This window comes from Rosa chinensis, chromosome 5 (assembly GCF_002994745.2).
Source record: "Rosa chinensis cultivar Old Blush chromosome 5, RchiOBHm-V2, whole genome shotgun sequence".
Taxonomy (NCBI): domain Eukaryota; kingdom Viridiplantae; phylum Streptophyta; class Magnoliopsida; order Rosales; family Rosaceae; genus Rosa; species Rosa chinensis.
Genome location: NC_037092.1, coordinates 34,559,395 through 34,587,391, shown reverse-complemented (window position 1 = coordinate 34,587,391; position 27,997 = coordinate 34,559,395). Strand labels below are relative to the sequence as shown.

At 36.8% G+C, this 27,997-nt stretch overlaps 2 protein-coding genes and 1 long non-coding RNA gene across 19 annotated transcripts; 1 reads left to right on the top strand and 2 right to left on the bottom strand.

Moving 5' to 3' along the window:
- The first annotated feature begins 323 nt into the window (after positions 1-323).
- On the top strand, positions 324-7,451 carry LOC112167045 (glutamate receptor 2.8). Its single transcript, XM_024304001.2, has 5 exons — positions 324-591; positions 3,740-5,079; positions 5,206-5,527; positions 5,644-6,050; positions 6,174-7,451. The coding sequence occupies exons 1-5, from the start codon at positions 324-326 to the stop codon at positions 6,720-6,722; spliced, it is 2,886 nt and encodes a 961-aa protein (XP_024159769.2). The 3' UTR covers positions 6,723-7,451.
- A 7,369-nt stretch (positions 7,452-14,820) lies between these two features.
- LOC112166288 (polynucleotide 3'-phosphatase ZDP-like) lies at positions 14,821-17,625 on the bottom strand. Of its 10 annotated transcripts, XM_040519548.1 has the most exons (7): positions 17,194-17,624; positions 16,388-16,538; positions 16,126-16,183; positions 15,776-15,891; positions 15,517-15,585; positions 15,235-15,297; positions 14,821-15,135 (listed from the first exon to the last, which is right to left on the bottom strand). In XM_040519548.1, exons 2-6 carry the CDS (start codon positions 16,453-16,455, stop codon positions 15,273-15,275), a joined length of 336 nt encoding a protein of 111 aa, XP_040375482.1. In that variant the 5' UTR covers positions 16,456-16,538; positions 17,194-17,624; the 3' UTR covers positions 14,821-15,135; positions 15,235-15,272. The 10 variants fall into 10 exon arrangements, 3 of the variants coding, with proteins under 3 accessions (XP_040375482.1, XP_040375481.1, XP_040375483.1); XR_005810803.1 differs by having other exon boundaries at positions 14,821-15,297; positions 16,126-16,275; positions 17,194-17,625; XR_005810802.1 differs by having other exon boundaries at positions 15,786-15,891; positions 16,126-16,538.
- A 1,759-nt stretch (positions 17,626-19,384) lies between these two features.
- LOC112167546 lies at positions 19,385-22,976 on the bottom strand. 8 transcript variants are annotated; one of them, XR_005800577.1, is made up of 9 exons: positions 22,891-22,976; positions 22,681-22,774; positions 22,078-22,595; positions 21,677-21,791; positions 21,401-21,528; positions 21,204-21,250; positions 20,252-21,100; positions 19,864-19,934; positions 19,385-19,705 (listed from the first exon to the last, which is right to left on the bottom strand). It is a non-coding gene; the product is annotated as an uncharacterized LOC112167546 (long non-coding RNA). The 8 variants fall into 8 exon arrangements; XR_005800582.1 differs by having other exon boundaries at positions 19,385-19,934; positions 20,252-20,319; positions 21,069-21,100; XR_005800576.1 differs by having other exon boundaries at positions 19,864-21,100.
- Positions 22,977-27,997: the final 5,021 nt, after the last annotated feature.

Here is a 27,997-nt window from a genome sequence, read left to right as displayed (position 1 = left end):
ATTGAAAAATCTCCAGAAACTTGTGGATGACGATTAAGAGATGACTTATGTGTAATGATTGTACAGATGGCGAAATCTAATTAAAGCGTCAAACCACATGTAATTGACACTTGGTTTGACTGTAGCGGTTTGACTGTAGCACAGAAAAATTTCTCTTCTCTTGCGATCTTTTCCTGGTACCTTCGTGTCGATCTTAACTAAACATTTAAACCTAGCTAGCTTGATTCCTGCTTATTCTTCTATATAAATGCTGGAGTTTGGCCCTTAACTAATAAGAGTAATCTTCCAAATCAAGCACGTAGTCCAAATCAAATATGAGCTCGATGGAGAATCGGAAGAGGAGGATCAGTATCAACCTTGTTCTTTTGTCATGGATTTTCATGGTGGCCGCCATTGCAGCTGAAAACACATCAACAATCCCAGTGAACGTGGGAGTTGTTGTAGACCTTGATGAAGTGAGTGGGAAGATGTATTTGAGTTGCATAGAAATGGCGCTCTCAGACTTCTATGCTTCCCATACTCAATACAAGACTAGGGTCGTTTTGAACACCAGTAACTCCCACGAAGATGTCGTTGGTGCAGCTGATGCAGGTATCTCTCAGAAACTCTCGGGTGTAACTATGATTTGATTTTTTATTTTTTTATTGTTTTATATTTAACATTTTTGACTTTCACATTAATTTAAGATAATTTAATATTTGAGGGCTACTAAAATAATATGAAAAATTTATTCTGATTTTTTTTTAAAAACTTTTTGGACGACAACAAATTGTTCACATAATCACCATGCCAGTTGACCAATAATTTTGTAGCTAAAGGTGAATCTAATGTCAATGGTTGAGAACTTGAGATTAAAGTAATAAAGTTTAAGTGATTTAATCTCAAATTTTGAAATTAAATTTAATGGTGAGTGACAACAAAATTCTTTGTCATCTAGTGACCGTGTGATTATCATTGGACAATATATGAGAGTCAAAATCATAAATAAAATTCTACCCTTTTTGAATTACGATAGAAATATGGAGGATGATTCAGTGCACCGACGTGCATTTGCACTGACATAAACAATAAGTGTACCTTAAACTTAGAACATATTACTAGACTCAGAACACTAATACAACTATTGCCGCTTTCCTCGTCAAAAACTCCTAGGGCCATGGTCATATATCTAACTGCAAATCTATAGCTCCTCGACCTATGGCCTCAAGAGATTTTAATGAATAAAGTGGTAATAATATAGATACAAAGTTACATATCATGGGAGCTATTCCTGCTTTTCTCAACAAACACAGATTCTTTAGACTTGTAATAGTATAGATATAAAGTTACATACACATATATGAGAGGACTTCCTTAAACTTGAAACCTAAGGATGCATTTATTTTTAGCATGTAGCTTAATAATCTAAATCATTCATTTTCTAGTTACATATACACATATGAATTGTCAAAAAAATTGACCAAATCTAAAAATATTTAACCATTTGATTAACACAATATTCATTTTAATTTTATATAACAGACTACATTTGTTTAGACAATTTTGGATGAGAAAATGATTATGGATTTGGTTGATTTTTTGTAGACACAATTCTTGCATATGAATCTAAAGGATCAATGGTTAAAATTATTGAATTAGGTCATATACTAGTGTAAAATAGTAAAAATTCTCAAATTCTTAAAATAAGAGTTCCCCTCTAGAATATTCCTCATATATATATATATATGGAGCCATTCTAATAAGGATTAGTTGATGACTTTTCTGTTAGACCAAGTTTTCGATCACATTTCCGCAAATCAACAGTTAGATATTTAGATATTTATGTGTAGGTCATTTATATATGCAATTTTTCAACCAAATTGAAAATCGTTAAGGCATTCATAATTGTGATTTATATATTATGAACATGAACGGTTCGTGCTTGACAAATTTGGTTTGTCCATTGATTTTATCTACTTCGGTATCTTGAAGATTATCAATTTGGAAGAAAATTTTCAGAAGTTTTCAAATAATCTAACATGCTAGCTAGTGTATAGGACTTTTTTTTGGCAATGTAGTTAAGTATGGGGCGGGTTAAGTTTGCCCTTTTTCCTTGTGGGACCAAAGATAATTGTATTAATTGACTCAAATGGTTCGCCAAAACACAAGAAGTGCATAAAATCCCAACAATAAGAGTCACATTTTTCATTGTGGGACCAAAGATAATTGTATTAATTGACTCAAATGGTTCGCCAAAACACAAGAAGTGCATAAAATCCCAATAATAAAAGTCACATAGGCCCAGTAATAAAAGGCACATAGGCCCAATAATAGAGGCGCATTGTACATCAATCTTTGTACAACGTCAGTCTAATAATTTTCACTATACATAACCTCAGTATATATATATATATATATATATATATATATATATATATAGTGAAAATTATTAGACAAAATTTGATGCGGTCCACTATTTACTAGAAGTATATTCCTCATATTACATTCCACATTCCACAATCTAAATCTATACTATTATTAAGTGAAGAGACTTTGTTAGCCAAAATTAAAGATCTTGACATATTTAACCCTAAAAGATTAAAAAAAATTGAGAATAAATTAAATCACAAGGATAAATATGACAATTTTAAAATAGATTTTTATTAAGAAAAAATCCCACAACCCCACTTTTCTCTCCCACTATTTTTTTTTTTTTTAAATCAAGTAAATAACTCAAATGCTACAACTAGTCTTTTGTGAGTCGAACTCACAACCTTCCACTATTTTCTCTTTGAAATAACTGTTTTATTTCAAGTATTTTTTTATTTTCTTAAAAAGATATATATTAAGGAGCATGTTTAAAGAAAACCAGTTATAATTAATGAGTGCATTTATAATCTCTAGCAAGTAGCAACGCATCAGTTAAAGAAAAAAATCCTTCTAGTGCCAATGATTGATGCTTGCCGATACCTTTTAGGACTTCAACTAAGAGCATCTCCAATAGTATAAATTATTTTTTAGTTAAATTTAGCTCAAATTGTGAAATATAACTATTGATTTAGCAATGTTGCTCTAGCAATAGTAGCTATTTGTAAAAAATTAACTATATTTTACTAAATCGTAAACTGACATGTGCACAAAAAAAGAGAGAGAAATATAACTTTTGCTTTAGATATGTAGGATACTCTAGCTAAATATAGCTAACCATTTTAGCTATAGTTAAATTTAACTTACTTATAGCTAGTCTGTTTGAGCTCACTACAGCCCTTGACATTACAAAATACTCACTGCACCCCGTCGGAGTTTCGGATTGACTAGTGACTATAATACCCTTCTGGTGTAAAAAGATCTAAAAATCCTCATTCAATTCCTCAGACAATTAATCATACGTCTGCAAAGAAAGAAAATCTTTCTATGGCAAAGCTACCACTACAACCCATCCCAACCACAAGCCACCCTGCAACAGTCTCTAGACCACCTCGGGCTGTCTCCATCTTCTCACATAGAAGCGGAGTGATCATATGTTTGGCTCTTTATATTTAAACCCTGAGTTGTGCCTCTGCTATTTCATTCCCATGCCAGGCTTGAATATTGCTTAACTGGATTCCACATTCTTTCTTGATACAAAGCTTGGATAATTTTATGTCATTTAATTTGTTCTTAGTAAACTATATGCCAAAAGCATATTCACTATTTTGCCATTTTAATAACCTGAAAATATTAAATCGTATCAACTAACAGTTATTTTATAATGAGACAGCTTTGGATCTGATAACGAATGTAGAAGTGAAAGCAATCCTAGGACCAATGACATCAATGCAAGCAACTTTTGTTGTTAAACTTGGAGAAAAAGCTCATGTGCCAATCATATCATTTTCTGCAACAAGCCCTTCTCTTACTTCACTTCAGAGCTCCTATTTTTTCCAATTTGCACAAAATGACTCAACCCAAGTGAAAGCCATAAGTGGTATTGTTCAAAACTTTGGATGGAGGCGAGTTGTCCCCATTTACGTAGACAATATGTACGGGGAAGGAATCATGCCCTTTCTAATTGATGCCTTGCTCGAGGTTGATGCTCATGTCCCATATCGAAGTGTAATTTCACAATCAGCCACCGATGATCAAATTGAGATAGAACTTTACGAGTTAATGACAATGCAGACTAGAGTCTTCATAGTGCATATGATGCCTAAACTTGCATCCCAGTTATTTGCCAAGGCGAAAGAGATTGGAATGATGAACAAGGGTTTTGTATGGATCACGACCAATGGGATTGGAGATCGTTTAAAGGCAATGGAATCTGTTCTGAATTCAATGCAAGGAGTCTTATGTGTGGAAACTGATGTTTCAGACACATTTAAGCTTAGAGATTTCAAAACAAGGTGGAAAAGGCAATTCCAACAAGAAAATCCAGAAATCATTGATGTCGAGTTGGATGCTTTTGGATATCGGGCTTATGATGCGGCTTTTGCAATAGCTATGGCAGTTGAAAAAGTTGGGAATGCAAGCTTTGGATCTCAAAAGGGAAATGCTTCATCTTTCAACTCTACAGATCTTGGAAGTTTAAAGGTCTCTCAATATGGTTCAAACGTTTCTAATGCCTTATCACTCACGAGTTTTAGAGGCTTGGCTGGCAATTTTAGTCTTGTTGATAGGCAACTTCAACTATCGACTTTTAAGATTGTTAATGTCAATGGTAATGGAGGAAGAGGAAGAGCAGTTGGGTATTGGACACCGGAAAATGGAAGGTTAGTGAATTCAACAAACAGTTGTAATGTTTCAGCTTTCAATTGTGATGCTCTTGGACCCATTATATGGCCGGGAGAGTCATTATCCGTTCCCAAAGGATGGGAGATCCCGGAAAATGGTACGAAGTTGAGAATTGGAGTTCCAGTGAGGGATGGTTTTTCAGAATTTGTTAAAGTAACACCAAATTTGAGAACTAATACCAGTGATGTCACCGGGTTCAGTATTGATGTGTTTAAGGCTGCAGTGGACCTGTTACCATATGCACTTCCTTATGAATTGATTCCCTATGCATATCCTAACGGCAGCAGTGCTGGCACGTATAATGATTTAATCTATCAAGTATACCTTGGGGTAAATTTCTTTTCCACTGTGTTAATGCATACGTACTTCTAGTTTTTATATTTACATTTTTATTGGAAAGATGTAAATTAATTTATTTGTTAACTTGACATTCCTTTTATGTGGCCCACTTGATAGAAGTTCGATGCTGTGGTTGGAGATGCAACAATTAGAGCAAATAGAACATTGTACGTGGACTTTGCAATGCCATATACAGAGTCTGGCGTAGTAATGGTTGTACCAATCATAGACAGCACTCACAGCAGAACCAAAAATGCATGGGTTTTTTTGCAGCCTTTAACATGGGGCCTTTGGATGACGATTTTGTGTTTTTTCATCTTTATTGGTTTTGTGATTTGGGTGCTTGAACACCGAATTAATGAAGATTTTCGTGGTCCTCCTTCATATCAAGTTGGCACAAGCTTTTGGTTCTCTTTTTCAACCATAGTTTTTTCACAAAGTAATTTTTCATTACCTCCCTCTAGCTATACTATTTTTTTTCCTCGGGTGACTCATGTGTATTTATATATATTGATTACTTTCAGTATGTTTTCTAATGTTGAATTCACTTGACAGGGGAGAGAGTGGTTAGCAACTTGGGAAGATTTGTGATGATTATATGGGTATTTGTTGTGCTGATAGTGACACAAAGCTATACTGCTAATCTAGCATCACTATTAACTGTTCAACAACTCCGACCAGCTGTTGACGATTTAAATGTTCTTTTAAGGAATGGAGAAAAAGTTGGCTACATGAAGGATGCTTTTGTATATGATCTCTTGATACAAAGAGGTTTTGATGATTCCAAGCTCAAGGCTTGTGGATCTATGGAAGAAATAGATGACGCTCTTTCAAAAGGGAGTGCAAATGGTGGTATTGCTGCAATTGTTCATGAAACCCCCTACATGAAGCTATTCGTTGCAAAATATTGTTCCAAGTATACTATGATTGGACCAATATTTAAAACCGATGGCTTTGGCTTCGTAAGATCTCTCTCTCTCCTCTCATACTATCTTATTTTTTATCTTTTAAGGTTTACAATTCCATATATGAGATTCTAAATTTTTTCATGCATATGATTTTTTTCTTTGGTGGTGACTTTACAGGCATTTCCAAAAGGTTCCCCTCTTGTTTCTGAAATTACACAAGCAATCCTAAATTTGACAGATGATGGATTGATGGGAATGATTGAAGATAAATGGATCAAGAAAGATAGTAACTGTAAAAACTCTACTGGGAACTTTTCTAGCACTGCTCTTGGCCTTGAGAGCTTTTGGGGTCTTTTTTTAATTGCAGGGATAGCTTCAATCTTTGCTCTAATCACATCTGTAACTTCCTTCTTGTACGAGCATAAGCATGTCTTGATGCCCCCCGATTCAGGCACCTCGAAGTGGAAAAGGATCAGAGCCATGTTCGAGATCTTTAACAAAAGAGAACTTAGCTCTCATACTTTTAGAAGTAGTCGACATACAGACAGTTATACTGGTACTCGACATCATGAAGTGAAAGGCTCATCACCAAATCACAACTGGCCAGAGAGTCCACAAAGTTGTATCAACCATGCAGATACAGTTTCTGTATCCTCTCGTGGTCAAGCATCTCCAGAAACCAACCCAACTTTGGAGCTTGCCATAACTGTTCAAGAAACGCACTAAAATCTTGGAACAACTCAATCAAGAACATAAAGGAAATGGGAAACACAAAAAGTTGATCCAACTTTTCTTCATGTATATAAGTATTCAACATTAAATAGTTATCTTTTAATACAAAGCTTGTATACCGTTTCGATCATCGATCATCTTGTATTTGCAGTTATTTATGTCAATGTACGTTAGAGTGAAACGCAGAAACAAGCAACCCTTTTTCTTTTAATTTGTCCAAGTTTTTGACTGTTAACGATCAATAATGAAGTTACCAAGTGGCAAACAAAAGCAAACTTTTCTCCAATCCAGAAAATATGTTTTACGTAATGGAGGTTGAATGAGATGCGTATGATAAAAATAAGTCGGTTTGATACTTATGTCAGTAATATTACTTGCCAGAAAAATTAATAATATACACTGATTGCAAACTCTTAAAACGCGGTTGAAGATCTGAGGTTGGCCTGGCCTGGCAGAATCATTGAAGATCTAGAAATAGCAAAACCACCCAATATTTAGAACAAAGGACTTTTAGGAGTGAAGACGGAAATCCATGGGCTTGAACAAATGAAATGAATTTATATGGTGACAAACCAAAAACCCGAGTTGAAAGAAAGAAGAGAGAAACAACAATAGACTAACCCAGCTAAAACAACGATATTGTAGAGAAAGTGCACCTCCAACACCAGAATCAATTTCGATGATAATCAACTCACCAACAAACTAGGGTCTCCCAAAACATGATGTCCTGTAACCAATTGAAACATAGGATTCAATGAAGAGATAACGAATTTCAATTACAGGAAAGGATTTGAAGATTGAGAACGGAGGTTCAGAGAACTACCCTATTTCGTTGCAAGAAGCCGGAAAAAAGCATCGATTTGGTTGTTTGGAAGAAACAGCGATGTGGGTTTATTTGGAGGAAGCGGTGTTGGGCGAGATCTACTTTCTCTCTCTAGCTTTTAGAGAGAGACCGGGAGAGTGAATAAATTTTTTATTTAAATTTGCAAGTGAAACTGTGAACGTGCGGAGAGGATTCCATGCACCGTCAGGTCACTTGCACCAGCAGTGTGCAAGTCACGTGCGCTAACAGACGTTTGCTGGTCGTTGAAAACTGAAACGAAGAACAAAAAAAGAAGAGCGTACGATCCAGATGCATTAATCTACATTCCAATCACAATGCCATATTGATCATACAGAGTAGAAAGCGAACCTAATTGTAGCACAACAACCATGCTGATAAACTTTTTAGTACATGAACAATTAGATTGTGACTGTCTCAAAACTTGTATTGATTCAAGAACGCAAAATTACTAGCACAATCAACATGCTTGTGAATTCTTTGAGGCAGACTGCAACGTAATAGACATATATGCAAATCTGAAGCTTTTTATGGCAGTAATGACCTATCATACAATGCCTACAGAGCCAGAGACTGCAGTCAAATACAATATTTCTGAGTTTTTGGCCTTGAAACACAAAAATCCTCAATCAAATACACAAAATCCACAAATTTATCATTTGACAATAAGTCATACAGTAACATTGATGCATATAATCCAATGACACTTTCAATATTATAAAACTAAAAACAATCATATTATCACCATTTAACCAATTTACTTCCGAATTGAGATTATTAGTATTGTGAATTGTTGAGGGCGCCCCAAATCTAAGTTTATTATTTAGCCCCAAATTTAAGAAAATCGTGAACATATCTGAATTGACAAACGGAACACAAGCCAAAGATTAAACAACAATAATTCATCATGACTGAACCCAAATTGATATAAAAAGAAGTTTGTACCTATACTACATATACATGATTGTCTGATCATGAGACGCCCGTAATAGCATCCATCTAAGCCTGAAATCTCTATAAACCTGTGAAGAGAGGAAAGAAACAGCATACCAAATTCAGAATCATGAAAATAACGGAGATGCAGGACTGCTTCAGACGCAAGCTTAAAGCAGCGGTTTGATGATCTAGGAGGAGTTCGACCAGAATAGGACCGGTCTGGCCAGAACAGAATGTAGACCAGGTTAGATTCTCTCTCACGATAAGCAAAATAAAAGGGAGAACTGGATAAACACAAATGACAAAGCGATGATGAAACTTAAAAGTGTCTGTGTATGCCTGGAATTGGGTCGCCTCGCTTTTTGCCTCTGGACCTTGCTCTGCATCCTGATGACTCTGACTTCTCCACCACTGTCGATTAAGATGACTACTACTACAACTGCATGTGATGGGCTCGTCTCTTTAACCATTCGTGCTGAGCGAATTTGCATTGCTCGGACTTTGGATTTGAGCTCCTTCGATAGGCCGGAAGGAAGGAACAGAGAGAAAGAGAGAGTAATTCAACAAAAGAGGAAACTATTTTCTTTTAGGGGTTTTATCCATTTACCCCATTTCTAGGGATTTTTTTCCCACTTACCCCATTAAGTTTTTTAATTCTCTCTTACCTAATACACTCTAAGGGAGTCTTCCCTAATACCCCATTAAGATTTTTTTTTTAAATACCATTTTACCCCTCACCCCTTTGTTACTTAGAGAGAGATAGAGAAAATGGAAGAGAGAGAAACCATAGGAGACTTCGCCGGAGCCCGTCACCGGCGTCACCGGTCGCCGGAATCCGGCCAAATTTCGCCGGAATCCGGCCAACGGCTGCCGCCCATCGGAATTTGTTGAAAATCTCACCGGAAAGTTTTTTTGCCCCCAATAAACATCTATTGCCCCCCAATAGACGTCTATTGCCTCCTAATAGACGTCTATTGCCCCCCAATAGACGACTATCAGCCATGTATTGCCCCCCACTAGACGACTATCAGCCATGTATTGCCCCCCAGTAGACGTTTATTGCCCCCCAATAGACGTTTAGATTACCGAAATGATAATTAATCTTCCTAAAACTGTACAAATAAAACTTTGATTAAAGAAAAAAACGAGGAGATTACATCAATTCAAAATGTCTATTGCCCCCCAATAGACGTCTATTGCCCTCCAATAAACCTTTAACAGACCTCTATTGCCCCCAATAGCCCTTTTATACCATACATGTTCCATATTATTCAATTGCCAAAAGAAAGAAGAGAAGCCAAATTGGAGTATTTATGTATTTTGCCAAAAAAATTCCCTAGATATGAAAAAACTATACCCAAAACTGGACATGCAATAAACAAAAACTTATCACAAAAAGAAATTATCTAATTTTCTTGCTAATGAAGAAAGACAAAAGAAGAATGAATAAAAAATATTTAAAAAAAAAACAGACAAAAGAAGAATAAATAATAGCACCCGTGTCCCATACCTAACATTTAATCACCATTCTCCCACAGGTAGTGGCTACGTCCTACCTCTCTTTTCATTATCCATTCCTTCTCTCTTTAAGCTTTTTTCCTCTTTCTTCTGCTCCATTCTTCCATTACACTATCTTTATATTCCCTAGCCCTACTGCAAACCTCTAAGACAAACTCAATTCTGCAAAAATGGTGAATGAGACATGGATCGTTCCCTTTTTCGGTCAAGGCCATCTATTTTCTGTAATGGAGATCTGCAAGCACTACTCTTCCAAACTCTCCTCCTCCATACCCTCATGTCTCCGCCAATACCCACTCCTTGAAATCGCTGAAATTTCTGAAGCACCACCGTCGGATTCGTCGTCTCTTCCATTGGAGCCATGTTCTGCATTCCCGGCGCCAACAGCCCAGACCAAATCGGCGACTTATCGCCGACAACACTGACCACCAGTGCTCTTCGACCTAAAATTTCCAATCCTATTGGTAATCGGTGACTGGAACGGTAAGGGCGACTTGCTCGACGGCGAAATGTTTCTCGCCGGAATTGAAAGAGATCAGAGAGGGGAGGGTGGGAGGGAGGGAGGGAGGGAGAGAGAGAGAAGAGAGAAGAGAGAGAGAGAGTCTGGTTTTATGAACAATTGGTAATTTTATAATTCTTTAAAGGTTAAAAGTGACATTTCGCAACTAAATGGGTTAGTGGGAATGAAAATTTGTTGCTGGAGTGAGTGGGCTAATGTTATGTTATTTTTGTGCTTTGGGTCAAGACCCCTTTCTTTTATTATCATTGAATCGATGAGGGGAAATATGAAGGTAAAGTGGGCGGGATTTTAAGTTGAGCTCAAAATTTTGCCGCCATGATAGGCATGAATTTTCTTTGGACTATTTTTCAAAGCTGGAAATTAATGATTTCTAAAATTCTCACATTTCTAAAAATCATAATAAATAATTTGGATGTCCCGAAAATTCTCACCGACTCATTGTGATACGTATTTTATTATCGTATATCAAGTCTTATATTCATCAATAGTCTTACAATTTGAAATGTGGAGTTAATAAAAATAAGAAAAAAAACCTAGTCGGTTGACCAAATTTTGAACCAAAAGCTTAAAATAATGTACTTGTCACAATACCTGTTAATACGCTATAAATATATGGGTAATGTCAAATTTAACGATTTCTAATTTCAAATTTTTGGATTGCACAAAATCGTTATCTGTCTACTAATGTGGTATAACTAGTTTATTAGTTGTAATGAAAAATATACCTTTTATGAGCAACAATGTGTATGAAATAGACTTCATCAAAATCGACCGTAGGATATTGTCATGATAAGAAGAAATAGTTATGGTCAAAATTTCAGCTATTTTCGTTGTCGTTTAGATCTCGATCTATTAGGTTAACTCTAAATCCTAAATACACATAAAACTAATATGCTCATAACCACTCATTCGCAACGTATTTTTTCGATCTGTCAACTCTCATACTCTCATGGGTATGAGGTATATCAAATAATGTAAAAAATTTGAAAAGTTTATCTCCTCGTGGTTTAGCTCCCCTGAGTGAAGTATAGGTGTATATAAGGTTGACTGTTTTATTTGATATCGAAATGACAGCGGATCGGGCTAATCTTTTTACACAATACCTACTAATACTCTATAAATAGATGGGTAATGTCAAATTTATCGATTTTCAATTTTGATTATTTGGACTGCACAAAATCCTTATATGTCTACTAATGTAGTCTAACTAGTTTATTAGTTGTATCGAAAAATATACCTTCTATGAGCAACAACGCGGAGGAAATAGACTTCATCACAATCGACCGTTGGATGTTGCCATGATTAGAAGAAATAGTTACGATCAAAATTTCAGCTGTTTTCATCGTCGTTTAGGTCTCGATCTACTAGGTCAACCCTAAACCCTAAATACCACATAAAACTAATATGCTTATAACCGCTCACTCGTAACTTATTTTTTTGATCTGTCAGCTATCACACTCTCGTGGGTAGGAGCTGTATCAAATAATGTAAAAATTTCAGGAATTTTACTCCTCAATGGTCGGCTCCCCTTAGGGAAGTAGAAGCTTTTAAAGGGTTGACCGGTTTATTTAATGTCAAAATGACGGCGGATTGGGTTAATTTTTTTACACAATGCCTACTAATACGCTATAAATAGATGGGTAATATCAAATTTATCTATTTTCAATTTCAATTTTTTGGATTGCATAAAATTCTTATATGTCTACTAATGTGGTATAACTAGCTTATTAGTTGTATACCTTCCATGAGCAACAATGTGTGGGAAATAGACGTTATCAAAATCGACCGTAGGATGTTATCATAACAAGAAGAAATGGTTATGGTCAAAATTTCAGCTATTTTCGTCGTCGTTTGGGTCTCGATATAGTAGGTCAACCCTAAACCTTAAATATAACATAAAACTAATATGTTGATTACCACTCACTCGTAACTTATTTTTTCAATCTGTCAGCTCTCACGCTCTCATGAGTAGGAGCTATATCAAATAATGTAAAAATTTATGGAATTTTATCTCATCAAGGGTCGGCCCCCTTAGGGAAGTAGAAGTTTTTAAAGGGTTGACCGGTTTATTTCATGTCGAAATGAGGGCGAATTGGGTTAATTTTTTTACACAATACCTATTAATATGCTATAAATAGATGGGTAATATCAAATTTATCGATTTTTAATTTCGATTTTTTAGATCGCACAAAATTCTTATATGTTCACTAATGTGGTATAACTAGCTTATTAGTTGTAATGAAAAGTATACCTTCTATGAGCAACAATGTGTAGGAAATAGACTTCATCAAAATCGACCGTAGGATGTTATCATAACAAGAAGAAATTATTATGGTCAAAATTTCAGCTATTTTCGTCGTCGTTTGAGTCTCGATCTAGTAGGTCAACCCTAAACCTTAAATACCACATAAAACTAATATGCTCATAACCGCTCACTCGTAACTTATTTTTTTGATCTGTCAGCTCTCACGCTCTCGTGAGTAGGAGCTATATCAACTAATATAAAAATTTCGGGAATTTTATCTCATCAAGGGTCGGCTCTCCTTAGGGAAGTAGAAGCTTTTAAAGGGTTGACCGGTTTATTTTATGTCGAAATGACGGCAGATGGGGTTAATTGGTTGGGTACATGGAATGCTAAGATATACTCCTAAGTTTTTTATTAGACTAATTTGTAATTTGTAATTAGTATTGTTTGTCTCCAATTTTGCTGCAGCTGGTCAACAGTCTCTTTTCTGCGCGCGGGCGTGCCAGCACTGTCGGGGATGTCCCTTGACCTGACTTCTTTCAAGTGATTGTAGACGAGGAGAGCACCAACCTCGTCGTAGGGGTCTTTGTGCCTCGTGATGAGGACTTTTGCTTAGTTTCTTAAATATCACACAATCGATACTCGACGTCGTAGATCGAGCAGAGCGAAAATCACTGGAAAGTGGGGAGAACTTGCTAAAGCGTGACTTTAGTTTGGCTGGTTTACGAGGGTGTTACCCTTGCTTGGCTGGTTCCGTAACCGTTGTGGTCACAGTACTACAGTCGACTCCTGAGGAGACTTGGTCCGAAGCACTTTGACAGAGGGTTTGGTGGCACTGACAGTCGGCTCTTGAGACCTAACAAGTATGGTCTCGCATAATCTTCCGAGTGTTTTATTTACTTGTACTTGCTGGGAGAGATGCCGGACCAAAAAATAATCCTTTCTAGGCGATTCCCTCCTCCCCTTGATGATGGCTTTCTGCCCAGTGGACAGGATCATAGCGAAAGAGCCCTCCTGGCCTTTTGTCGCGCCATCTCCTGCTTGGATATTGGTCTTGCCATCGACTGCTTGGATATTCGTCTTGCCACCGACTGCGTAAGTTACGAGCTCTATGCCCCTAACCACTTTGCTCGCCAATTTGGGTTGGCCCAGTTGGTACCCTGGCCTCTGGTTGATTCTGCCAATTACTACACCTCTTGGCGGAGATTATCCCCACCTGGGTCTGCCACCTTTCAGAATCAGTTTACTTTGATAGTGATTCCCCCTTGGGTCAGAGCAATGTACCCCCTCAACGATGTCGACGATGATTATGCTGATTGGTGGAAATAAGTGTCCGTGAACTGTTGGGACCTGCCACATGATGAACTCTTCGTGAATAGTTTTTTTCAAGACACTCCTTGTTAGGCCAAAATGCTCATTTTGGGTTCAAACAAGTATATTCTACAAATTAACTACTTTTTAATGAAGTATCGAACAAAAAAAAAACTAATTTTTAATGAAAAAACATAAATAAGATCAGATCAATGAAAATTCCATACAGTATTCTGATTCAAGTCCATTGTTTATTTTCTTTTCAAAATATCATTCTAGAACTCTGGACTTTTCACTTATGTTGTCGATAGATCAAATAGTCTTGTTATACTTGGTTCAAAACATTAAACAACTACTTTTCTCATACTCTTTTTCTCTTGTTCCTTTTTTTTTCTCATGGAATAGTAATCTTTCTTTAAACACCAGCAACCGAAACGTGTAGACTCGTTAAATTCTTGTGTGGTATCACTATCATCCAACAAGAAGAGGAAAAAAACCACTTCTCCAAACAACATTCCAAATTTCCAATCAACAAGGGATAATGTAGCTTGATTCATTAATGCAATCTGATCAACAAGGGATGTTGGGTTCAATTTCGCCGGTTTGCTTTGCCTGCTTGCCAATTCAGATTAGCTTTCGAATTCCGTTGATTAGGATTTAGGTGTGTAGGACATGAAATTGATCTTATTATTAACAGTGTCTCATATTTGATGAAGAGAAAAGAGGGAAAACCCTTCAACATCCCGATTTTATTCATTATCCTAAGAGTTATGTATTCAAAAACATATGTGAAATTCCTAGACACACTGCAAAGATAACTAACCTACTGGCAAGAGCTTGAAAAGGGGGCTTAATAGCCAATACACAATTTCCTTTACAAAGGGGGCTGTCTATATCAAAATCACCTGCTAGAAAAGAACCATGTTGAATACCAACGTGACACTGAATTTCCTAGTACGATTTGATATTTTGATGACCGTAAAGTTCCTCAAGCTTCAAAGAAATCCTCTGGGACATAAAACTTTAAACCATTGGCCTGCAAAAGAAAAAACTGTAAGCATAGAAGCTTCTTAAATTTATAAGAGGCTGAGAATAATAAAGTAATTCCCAATCAGCACATATGATGAGAACCCACTTGAAGCATTTTTCAATTAAATTCTGACAGGTGATCAGTTAGTCCAAAACTCTGACAACAGAACTGTGGCAAAATTCAAGAAATTGGCAATTTATAAGGTCCAAAAGGGAAGTAAAACTGCATAGCTTAGCACAACTTTTAAATTTGGCTTAGCCTCGATAGATTGGCATAAGGAAAGCTACTATGCTCAAAGGATAATGGATCAAAGGAAATAGATATTAAGTATGCAACAATGAATACAATTGGAGCATAAAATATAATATATAAAACTTTAATTTGTACCTCTGCAAACTTAAGACAGCATCACTGTGATCATTGCTTCTTCCAGCAGCATCACCAACATAAAAAGATCTACATTACAAACAGAAAGAGCTTTTATTTATAATGATGTCTGCATCCATTAAATAACAAATGCAATAGAGAAAAAGAAAAAAGAAGAAGAAGACAAACAAACTAAACTTAGTAAGGCAGCATTTCTAATGAATCTATGTGAAAAGTAGTGATGTGTAATCCCAGGAAAAAAAAATAGGAGTTCAATAACTGTTTCATACCAATGGAAATGCCAGAGTTGAAGTGTTGTTCCAACATATGCCACAACCCCGGTTTGGGTTTGCGAAAGGGGTCTTCTCCTTGACTCGTCCCACAAGCTATGAAAACCTGGATACAGACAACTGAAATTCATCTCCTTGCATATATAACTCTAAGGAAAAAAAATGCAGTGTATATCTTCTAAATAATGGTCTCATCATAAGGTACTCTTTTACAAAGTTATATATAACGTCTGAAATATAGCTGAAACCTGAAGGTATGTTCAAAATATACTTGGGCCAAAACCAAATAAGTGGAAGGATATTCTGCAGTGTGACAGAAAACGGAGGAAATGGATCAGACCTTGTACTTGTCCTTCACATCAGACACTGAAAATAAAGGATATTTCCAGGTTAGATACCTGCAAGTAAAATACAGAATGATCAAGTTGATGATAAGAACTAAAAGAATTCATACTAAAAGCTTGTTTAACAAGTCTTTAGGAGTCCAAGTCTGCAACAAAAGATAAACAGAAAGAATGTTGGTCATAACTCATAAAAACTCTCCATCACAGAAACAGCAGAAAATATCAATTCATTGTATAAACTAAATCGAAAAGACGCACTTAAGATCAGAAGTTGCATCCCAAGAAAATACACCATCACTTCCTGCAAAAGATTGTTGTTGCTGCATTAGAAACCTTCAACCTAGTATGTTCAATCTTCCGTCTCCGGAACTAGCATGCTCCAAATTCATGTCTTCTTTTATCAAATAACCTGTTGTCATAAACGAACTCGTTCAGCAAAATTTTCAACATTCAACACTTTCATACTGGAAAATTTTCAATTTCCAATTTCAACTCTAGGGTTTAAGAGCAATTCATGTTAAAAGCAAGAGAGAATTGTAACTGAAAGCTTACTGAGCAATTCGACTCAAAAGCCTATCTTATTTCCTCTGTTTCAATTACATATATAGACTGCACTTGGAACAGCTTTTACATAAATTAAGGAAGTAAATCAAAACAAGACTCCTACTCAACTTCACTCCTCAAGACTTGGACTCCTAAAGACTTGGTAAAAAAGCTGACTTCTTAAGAATTAGGATACCCAACGTACCCAACTATCTTATTCAAAAACATAAAAGTTTAACAATTCATGTATATTCAGATTGTGTATTTTACAATCTCCATCTCATCAAGAAACTCGAATGAATTCCATTGCATATATACATTTAAATCATACCCATTTAGCAGCAATCACTCAAAACCCACAAAATTGTAAATTGTATGCAAGTCATATCTAAAAGATCTACTCTTTAGCTTTGTAACAAGATTTGTAAAACAGAGAGCATAAAATTGATGTAGAACGAGAGCCGTAAAACTAGAGAGTTGAAATTTATAGAATTTTTTTTTTAAAATAAAAAAAAACTCACTCGGCTAGCTGCTGCTGCGAATAGACACAAAAATTGGGGGTCTGAGAAAGAGTGCGTCTGTTTGTCGATCGTATTTGAGATTTATCTAATCCAATCTGCTTCGCCAGCAAGCTCCCACTCTTCTCTTCCAAAAGTCTCACTCTCTCTACTCCTTTTACTCCGATCCATGAATTTTACTTTGTCGGAACAGACTCTTCCTTCAGGTTTCACAGGTTACCCGGTTTCTCAATAGTCAATCCTATGGCCATGATTCTCTCAATTAATTTCTTCGACCTCCTCACCAACACAGAACCAACCTATACCTCACCATAATCCCAAATACAATGGTCAACCACCACGCCAATCAGGCCCGCCGTTTGCCTCTCTCGGAGGCCGCGCCGATCTACGAGCAGCTCCTGACGCCGGTCAGACAATGAAATAACTGTTTCCTACACAGTAAGGTGGCGTTCGGTAACGTTTTCAAGTCATCTTTTTCATTTTATAAAATGAAAATAGCTTGAAAATGCGTTCGTTGGTCTGTTTTCAAAAATGCAGAAAATAATTTTTGAAAATATTTTTTTATTTTACTCGTAAAACAGGAAAACAACAAATAAACGTTTTCACCTTTTTATTCTCATATTTTAGAAAATACGACGATATATTTTCCAAAACAAAGAAAAAAAGAACGTGCTCTCTTCTTCCATATTCTCACGTCGCTATCTTCTTCTCAGGTCTCTCTCTCATCTCTAGTCGCCATCTTCTCTCGTTTTTGAAAATTATTTTCGGAATAAGCTACTGGACACATTTTCGGATCTCAAAAATCCAATCTTTTTTTGTCGTTTTTATTTTCAAAATCCATGTTTGAAAAATCATTTTTAAAAACGTTACCGGACAAGCCCTAACTTTTTCAACTATATAAAATAGTAAGCAGGTCAGTATTCTCAACCATTAGATTAAGGAGCATATATCCGACGGCCCATAAGATGCTGACGTGCCCAAGCATGGTATGCTCGGAGCATTGTAGAATTTTCGCTCTTTTGCCCTTATTATTGGAAAATGTATCTTTTCTTTGCTAAATTATGAGTACCAATATGAAACTTTAATTAGGGCTGCACACGGATTGGGTTGGATCGGTTTTGACTCCAAACTGTCTCTATGCCAAAGTGAGCTGTTTAGACATTTTAGAAAACAGGTCATAAAAAAAAAAAAAAAAGCTCAATCTAACTTAATCCAATCCAATTAATGATGGTTTGGTTTGGTCGGTTAGGCAGTTTTCACCTATATAATATTAACATGCTATTTATGAAAAAATTCAATCTCAAGAATTGAAATTATGTTAAATTGTCTAAATTTAAAATTCAATAATTAAAATCCAAAACATATAGTCCAAAACTAAAACCTAAATTAGATTCAAAGTGATTCACTTATTTAACGACTTAGCTATCAATACTAGCTTAATATGATAGTATTAAAGGTCAAAGAATGAGAGATTGAGAGATCAGAGATGTGATATGAAAGGATCAAAAAAATTGTAGCGATTATATACTAAGGTTTTAGGCCTTTGAGCCTTGAATTCAATATGATAGTATATCATTAGAGAATAAAGTTATAACTAGAGATTTAGAACTTACCTAGAACAAACCGGACAAATGAATATATATTTATTATGTGTGTCTATATATATATATATATAAACTTTTTGTCTGATGTTTCAAACATATCGGTTGGTTTGGGTTCCGCGGTTTAAGTTTAAGAGAAACCAAACCAACCCAGTTCATAAATGGTTTGGTTCAGTGTCACTACTATAATAACATGATTTAAGAACACTGAAAGTGAGTCCTCTATTACATTTAAGGACACTTCAAAAACGTGTCCTCTATCCGGGTGTCATTATAAGTCACATACAAGGACACCTAAACAGAGTCCTTGTTTCCTTACGAGGACATGAAAACAGTGTCATAAAAGCAAAAAAGCAGTGTCCTTATATAACAGGACACTTGAATTGTGTCCTTATATCATAAAAAACAGTGTCCTTATAACTATAAGAGGACACTTGATTTGTGCCCTCATATTATCAAAAACAGTGTCCTCGTATGCATAAGAGGACACTTGAGTTGTGTCCTTACATCCGAAAATAGATGTCCTTAAATATAATAGAGGACACATAAATTGTCCTTAAAACTAAAAAATTGTCCAAAAAATATATATTAAAAGTATCATCCATACTCCAATTCAAGTCAGTATCACAATACATATGACTTTGCCAACCAATACGATCTTCAAACTAGCAATATTCAGTTCAATACAATCTCAAATCTTCCAACTATACTCAATTACAAATGAGAATAATTCAAGATATTGAGTATTTGGGATAGACTACACTAGCATTCTAATTGTTTACAGTATATTTGATTTCTGAAAGTGAAGGGTTTAGATAGGAAAACCATGTTGTGCTGCTTGGATTGGCTGTAGCTATATTATGCTCTTGCAGGTAATGCTTCATCGTACAGTACTGTGCAAGGCATCTCAAGTGCTGCTTTCAAGAATTTTGATAGCCAAAACATATAATTGATTGTATCAACAGTGAGAAGTGTTGCATGTGATATCAACATAGTAAACTAGTGATCTACCCACTAAGGAAACAACTGCAGTACATAAGATGAAATTTTGAAGGTATGACATGTCAAATACCTTGTTTTTTGCAGCTGCATGTTCAGCAACAAGCTGAATGGTTCTGGAGATACAGTTACTTGGCATCTCAACTTCTCAAACAGGATTGACAAAGAAATCAATTCAGAAAGATGCAACACTAGAGAAATGAAATTAGAAACCTAAAACACTTGGCTGAACGGTTACCCATCCAACACCCATTTTCTAGTCTTTTCAAATGCTCAACTTTGTAGCAGTTAGCGGCTGCGAATTAGCAATAAGTATGACCTAAGTTTCTTAAGCAAAACTGTTATCAGTTCTCCACACTAAGTTCTGAGTATCTATTATATTTGTATGAAGTATAGAGTACAACTATCAAATTGGCAGGTAAAATGGGAAATTTTTTAAACTAGCTTCAACTGAAGCTCACCTTGCACCACCCATTACACAAACACCACAAGTATATGTTGGTGCAGACTCATCCTCGTAATAGTGGACCTGTTTTAGAAAAAGAATTAGTAGTGAAGGGAGATATAAGTTTGTTTATACATACACTAGCAAGCTAGTTCTCTACATCACCAAGCATAAGTAACACCCACTTTGGGACATCCACGAGACATGGCAAGGCCCAACCGCGACATCCATCGTGTAGCCCTATGTTCAAGCTACGCCACGGTATCCAGAAGAGGCAAATCCGTCGCCGGGAAGCCACGTTCCCGCCCTTGCCAAGATGCCTCCACAACATGGCTTTCTACATGCTTCTTGGACTAGCTAGAATTGTGTGGTTGCTTGTCCCACATCGAAAACCATGTAAAGGAAGAGCATTCCTTCACCTATAAAAGGAACTCTCCTCCCACTTAAACAGGATTGATTCCATCCGATCCCATTCCATCTTTTGTAATCCCCTTGGGCCGCAAGGCTCAACACACTAGTGTAACATTCAAGTGGACGTAGTTTCCCGCTAAGGCGGGAGACGAACCACTATACATCTTGTGTCAATCTCTCTATCTCTTTCTTTACGTTAATTAGATCCCCACGGATCCAAACATTAACAAAGTTGGAGCAAATCTGGTGGAAAACTAAAATTACTTGTTGCAAGTTATAAAACCACATGAGTTCCAAAAGCTCATGTTTTGTTCGTGTACACTAAGAAAGTAAAGAGAAATTAGTTTATGGTGAATCATGACAATTAAAGGACGTAAATCATCGAATTACTTGAGCATTACAGAAAGCAATTCATTTAGTACCTGGGCAACTCAAATGGAGTTTTGAGTAGCACCTGCAACAATGAAAAGTTTCATTCTTAGTCATCATAAATAGTAACTTAAGATATCCACAATAACAACATTGAAATCGAAAACCAAGTGTAATCCATGTTTTACCTCCAGCAATGTACTCCATGTTAGGGTTAGAAACAAGTTCCTCATACCTGAGATATACATCCATGTTTGCGGGTTAAGATTTCATTGCATATCATCAACAAAAGAAAATGTTCATACACAAAAGAGTGGTGTAGATAATATAATTAATGTTATCTACAGCTACAAAAGTTTCCAACAGTACCATATAATTGACGCACCTATAAATGTTTCCAGCAGTACCATATAAATGTTTCCAGCGTTCACCCTTTTAGCTAACTAAGCTCCTCTGTGCTTATTCCATGATCTAGTTTGACCCAATTTGCCTCTCCCTCTCTTCCTTAGTTTTCTACTCAAATTAGAGCCAAGACAAACACAGTAAGAGCAAACACTAAGTGCTTCAATTACAAATACAAAACCACACACAGACATAGCAAACTGAACTTAAGTAATTCTCAAATGCACAAAACAGCATGACAATTTGTCAAAGCTAACACCTTTGGATAGTGTAGAAGTCCAGCTGCTTTTGCCACCCATCAAAGGAACCACCATGATATGAAACCACAATCTTGAATGTCAATCTTGCCAGCCTCCAGCCCGTATTTTCAGAACCTGCAATCTTACCATGAAATGAAGCAACAATTAAACAATGAAATACTAATCTCAGGGGACAGTGCTCCAGTCAAAGTGTTGCCTCGCAATCCACTGTAAAGTCAAATTCCAACCAAGAAAATCAGAAATATAGAGGACTTTTAACAAATACAGTAAAGTAGCTACAAAACAAAGGATTGTAAATAATCTACTGAATCTACTGCAAGCATACTCTCAATGTTTCCTTCTCCAGTTAAATCATTCAAGTCCTAAACTAGTTTGTTTCTCTTGTTAGGATCTTCATCACCTGTTCAATTCACGAAGTATAAACCTTGACTTAACTACTCCAATCACTGCAGAAAAACCTATTTTGCCAAAAAAATCAACACCAAAGTAAATAGCATCACCCATATTAGAATCAAAACCAAATTCAATTGAAGAGCTGACCTTTTTGGAGTGGTGGATGATATGAGATGTGTAAGACATATTTAGAGCCAAATCAATTAATCAACTAACCAAAACCCAAAAAAACCTTGTAATAATTATTACCATAAATTCGATTTGGTGATGGCGGTGGATGATACGGGCGAAGAATGGTGTTTAGGGTTCATTGTTCGAAACAGATCCTCACAGTGAGGGTAAGAACTGTGGGTAAGTGTGAGGACGCATAACTTGGCGGAGCACTGGCTACTCTGGAGCTTTGGCTACTCTGGAGCTCTTCAATGGCATCACACAGGCGTCAAAGGTAGGCGGCGAGGTTGGAGGTTTGGGGAGAGACGATGACGACAACATTGCAAAGAGGATGAGAGGGTTTAGGCCTGGCATCTGCGAAAGAGTAGATGAAAACAAAATTAAATCTCTAAGATCTCATCCACATAATTAAGGAATATAAATCGAGCCACTGACATACCATCTAATTCTGATTTGGATGAGAAGAAAGCCACCGCCAGTCAACGCTCTTAGATCGGATCCTCGTTTGAGACCACGGAGAAAGTTCGTAGATCCTGGTGAAAGCAAACCAACGGGGAATCATGAAGAAAACGATTGTTACCCACAACTAAAGCACACAATTCTGGAAAGAAGAAAACCCTATAGACAGATCGAGAAGGAGAGAGAATACCTATCCGTGGTGATTGAATTCAACGAAGAAGAGATACAGACAGAGAGAGAGAGAGAGGTGGGTCAATTGAAAAAATAGAGGCCAAAGTGGAAAATTGTGTGGGAAAAAAAAGTTGAAGTTTAACTTTTGGCAGAAAAATCGGCGGGACCACAAATTTTGTCCCTGTTTTTTTTAGCCCGTCCTCATAAGGTTACTAGGACACCTTGATAAAAATGTGTCCTTGTTTGGTGTCCTAATATGTGGTTATTGACTATTGTAGTAGTGTGTTGAACCAATTTTCAATTTTTAAAGTTAAAAAATCTTAACCAAACCATATTTATCGGTCGGTTTTAGCCTGTTTGGCGGGTTTGTATCATGTTTTGCACACCCCTAACTTTAATGACGATAAAAGAATATTAGGTTTTTGTCATGAAGGAAAAAATTAAAAAAAAAAAAAAATTTAATTACATTAATCACTTATTAATGGACTTTTAAATTTTTACAATTTCCACCATATAAATCAAATCAACCCTAATTATCCTTTCCACAAGACAGGTAATTATCCTTTACCATATAAATCGAATAAGATTAATTACATTAATCACTTATTAATGGACTTTTAATTCTTTTCCATATAAATCAAATCAACCGGAATTATCCTTTCCACATGATTAAAAAGACTCGTAAATTTTTGGATAAATTTTTTTAGTCCCTAATCTAAATAAACTTGCAAAGATGAGGGAGAAGATCACTATGATTTGTTACCATTATTCCACACGGATCCATTTTTTCTTTGAGAATTTGATTGGTAGGTGTCGGAACTGTACGTGCTCTTATTTTTCATATGGATGGCGTGTGTACTACTACTACACCACCAAAAAAACAGGCAACTAGGGCTGGTCCTGTGCTCAAGTTGCTAAAGGTAGGCTTCAAATGGGCAACATTCCAGTTCCAATCCTCTATTCCATCTCTTGTGGCACGGTCATTGTTTTCGGATGTGCAGTTTGTCAAGCCTAAGAAGGAGAAGAGGGCAGTGGTCATCAGAGATGCCGATTCTAGGTCTTCAGTGAGTGCAAATGATATCTTGGCTGTGGTATCAGTGGATGATTCCGTGCAGAAGAAGAGGGGCACCAGTATGTGAAAATGCCTGAATTTCCCACCGGCATTTCTGCAAAATCTTTTGGTTTGATGGAAACTCCGGATGGTCTGATGGTATCCCAAATTGGGGTAGATAAGGAAAATATGGAGACCAAAAAGAAACGAGGCAGGCCTTTTGGATCCAAGAACAAGAATCCACCAAGGAATAAGAAGGCTGATGCTGCTATGGAACCTTTAAGGTTGCCTATCCTACCTTTTCTTCTTGCCCTAACCCTAAGGGTAAGTCGAACACTACTAGAATTTTTGCCTTTAACATCGGCCAGAAACCGATGTTAAAAAAAAATGTTCCGATGTCTTAGTGGGTGATGTTAAAGATTGGGAAATCCCAGACATCGGTTTTTAGCCGATGTTAAAAATGACTCTAGACATTAGTTTCTTATAAGCTCCTGATGTATAAACTGACTCTAGACATCGTTTGATTTATACAAAACTGATTTTGTTTCCTACTATGACATCGTTTTACATAAGAAATTGATTTTTATATCAGTATTAGAAATATGTTTTATAGATAGAACTGATGTTCTTTGTCATTTATAACATCAGTTTGTTATTTCAAATTGTTATGTTTTCGTTCTGTTTGCTTCAATTTCTATTTTAGAAGTGATTACTAAATCAGTTTCTTTGCTAGAGAAGTTTCACAATGAGAATACCAGTGGTAAGCAAAAGAAAATTCTCATTAATACTATTGATAAAAAAAGTACAAAGAGTAGGGAGAAGGGGACATATGGCCTAAACTTCTCCATATACCACAGCAAAAGAAAAGAATAAGATTGAAGTCTTCTAAACTCCTCCATATACATCAGCTGATAATGTGATGACCTGGATTTTCGTTATGTAATTTTGGTAATTAATAATGGACCAGTTGTACGGATATTTGGTATTGTGCTTTACTTTTAAGTTGTACGTGAGATGGAAGGATTTTCGTACGTATAATTATTTGAATTTCACAGTTTAGGGGGTCGTGTGAAGTTTGAATTTTTATACATTGGGATTCTCTGAAAACTTCCTTCACGAAAGTTGTAGAGCGCGTCGATACGAGTTCGTGGACATGTGGAACGTGAGAATCAGAGTTCGTATGAGAAAGTTATGGCCATTGGAAGGAATTTCCATTTTGGTATAAATAGAAGTTTCCCAAGTTGGAAACTTACTATTTTCATTATTTCCATTTCCGGAAGCTCACATTTCTCTCTCTCTTCTCTCTCGGTCGACACCTTCACTATCGAAGTAATCCGACAGACCCGACCCGGACCCGACTCGGCTTTTCCTGCTAACTGCGGTGGTCTCCAGCGACGAAACTTTCCAGATAGGATAGTCTCCTCCGTCTGGTCGTCCCTCTGGTGTCCTTTAACGCCGATTCTCCTCCACGGAGCGCCGCAGTTAGGTGTTTTCGGACCCGATCGGTTCTCCGATCTCCGACGTCGGCGGGACTTCAAGTTGAGCTTGGGGAGCTCAGAGCAGCCTCCTTGATCGATCCTTGGTGGTTATTTGGATCGATTCACGTAAAACTTGGTTCAACTCAGTTTGGATTACTGTTCATGGCTTGTGAGGTAGTTTTCGACCCCTTATGCTTGTTTTCTGACTTTTAGCTAGTTATGAAAATTCACAAGCATGCTTAGATAAAGCTTTTTGATGTTGGAAGTTTTGTCAAATATTGAGTTTTGGCCGGCGGTGGTGCGCCACCACCTGTGGTGGCGTTCCGGCAGTGTTCCGTCCATATAAGGGACTATTTTTGGTATTATATATGTTCTAGTCGTTGATACGATCGTTTCGATATATAATATGCAAATTTTGGAGTTCGTATGAAATTGTTATGATTTTTACAGTTTCATACCGATCGATTTATTTGATCCTTAAGGATTCGAGCGTCCGATCGACTTGTGGTTTGGTCACATCAATCGTGGACGTATTCCGGAAACATCGGGAGGTCTCGGATGTGGCTTTGCCTCAATTGGCGCCACTTTGGGGATTTTAGTTCAAAACAGGGGTTTCGGACTTGATTCAAATGTGAATCGTTACTAAGGTGAACCGTATGTAATTAGGTACTTGATGAAGTATTTTGGACGTTTATTTGGCGGATTGGCTGCTTTGTTCTTTGTTGAAGACGTAGCGGGAGTTTCGAGGTGAGTAATCTCACAAGGTTCAATATGAACGGAATTACCATTATCGTTTTGGCATTAATTAATTAACTGCAAACTATAGTTGGTATTAGTAGGCATTCCTGATCGAATGACTACGTATATATATGTTTACGTGAAATACATATATTCTTATGGATGATGTGTGATGAATAATATGCATGATGATGTTCATATTATTGTGAATGCGACTTTTCATAGAAACAATATTGTGGAAAAAGATGTTTTCTATTGTTTGAAAAGTATTGAATTTGATGTTACATTTTGAGTCAAGCGTGACTCATTTTAAATGTATTGGTCCTTGTACCAAGGGTCACATATGGTGAGCAGGGATGGAGAAAGTCGAACTAGATGGTTGTAACGTCTTTAGGTCAAGTGTGACTTACGTAATGTTTGACTTGAGACCAAATGGGGTCTGAAAAGTATAGGTCGCAGATGGTGACCAATGGTTGGTTCTAAGACTAGATGGGTTCTGAAGACCAAGAGTCACAGATGGTGACAGGTCGTGACCAACGGTTGGTTCTAAGACCAGATGGGGTCTGAAGAACAAGAGTCACAGATGGTGACAGGTCGCAGATGGTGACCAAAGGTTGATTATGAGACCAGACGGGGTCTGAATGTTTATAGGTCACAGATGGTGACAGGTCGCAGATAGTGACCAATGCATGAAATAGGGAATCACACAATTAGCCGGGCAAGTGGGTATGATCAACTATAGCACTAGTCTGGAGCATAAATGCGACGAATAACGTGTGAAATCCCTTACACTTTTCTTAGCTATTTCCTTTAAAAAGTCAGTTTTAACTTTGTTTTCTTTTTAGGTAGTTCGTGGAGTGATTCAAGAGAAATAAGAGCTGAAAGGGAGCAATGGAGCCATGGATAATGAAGTACTGATGCAGAGGACCAAGTTTGATTACCATTTGGCCAGAAATTACAAGGGAAGTCCACGGAATTCATTGTGCAAAACAGTTGCTGCAAAGCAGAAAACTGCAGTTTCAGAATCAGCTTTCTGGGAACGGTTTTGAGGAGCAATTCTTGCATCATTCCATCTGCAAATTTGAAGAAAGTACCAGCGATCCTTAAAGACATGATTTTATACTTCAACCACAGCCAAATAACTGGTCAGAAGTGTCAACGAGGCAGTAGGAAATCAAAGTCAAAATATGCTTCCCGATAAGGCAGAAACTGTCAGCTTTTCACGAAGCTTTTTGGGAGATCTTTTCCGGCGATTTTCTTGGAGTTTTTCCAGAAGGTTATTGATCATTCTAGATGATATGATGTCATAGAGCACGTGGAAGTCAAGAACCATCCAGAAACTTGTCAAGACGAAGTCGTTCCTTGTCCAAGAAGGAAGCTTCAGAGTCAGAAATCGAATCCTAGTCAAAACAGGGCATTTTGGCCAAGATTCTTCTTTGAACGGATTTCCAGGGCATTTTTGGAAGGTTATTGCTGCTGAAAATATGAAGGAGAGTCCTAGAATGATTCATCAAGATTTTTGGAAGATTATTGAGGCTTGAAAATCATTTAATTATGCACCAAGTAGGGTAATCCTCAAGCAACTAGGGGAGGCTTTCAAAGCAGAATTGGAAAAGGAAACTTAGGCTGTGCGTTCTACATATATAGAGGCTCTGAACACGTTGAAAGACACCATCCTACAGCGCCATCTTCTGCTCCCAAACCCTAGCACACAAAGTCTCAAAAATTCCCAAGTCTTCAAGAAGAAAAACCGTGCAATCCATCTTCCATCCTCCACCAAGCTTCTGCCGTGACTTATCTTGAAGGAGTACTTCCATCTAAGGCTGCCTAAAAGTGAATTCGTGGCTCTCATACTCTCC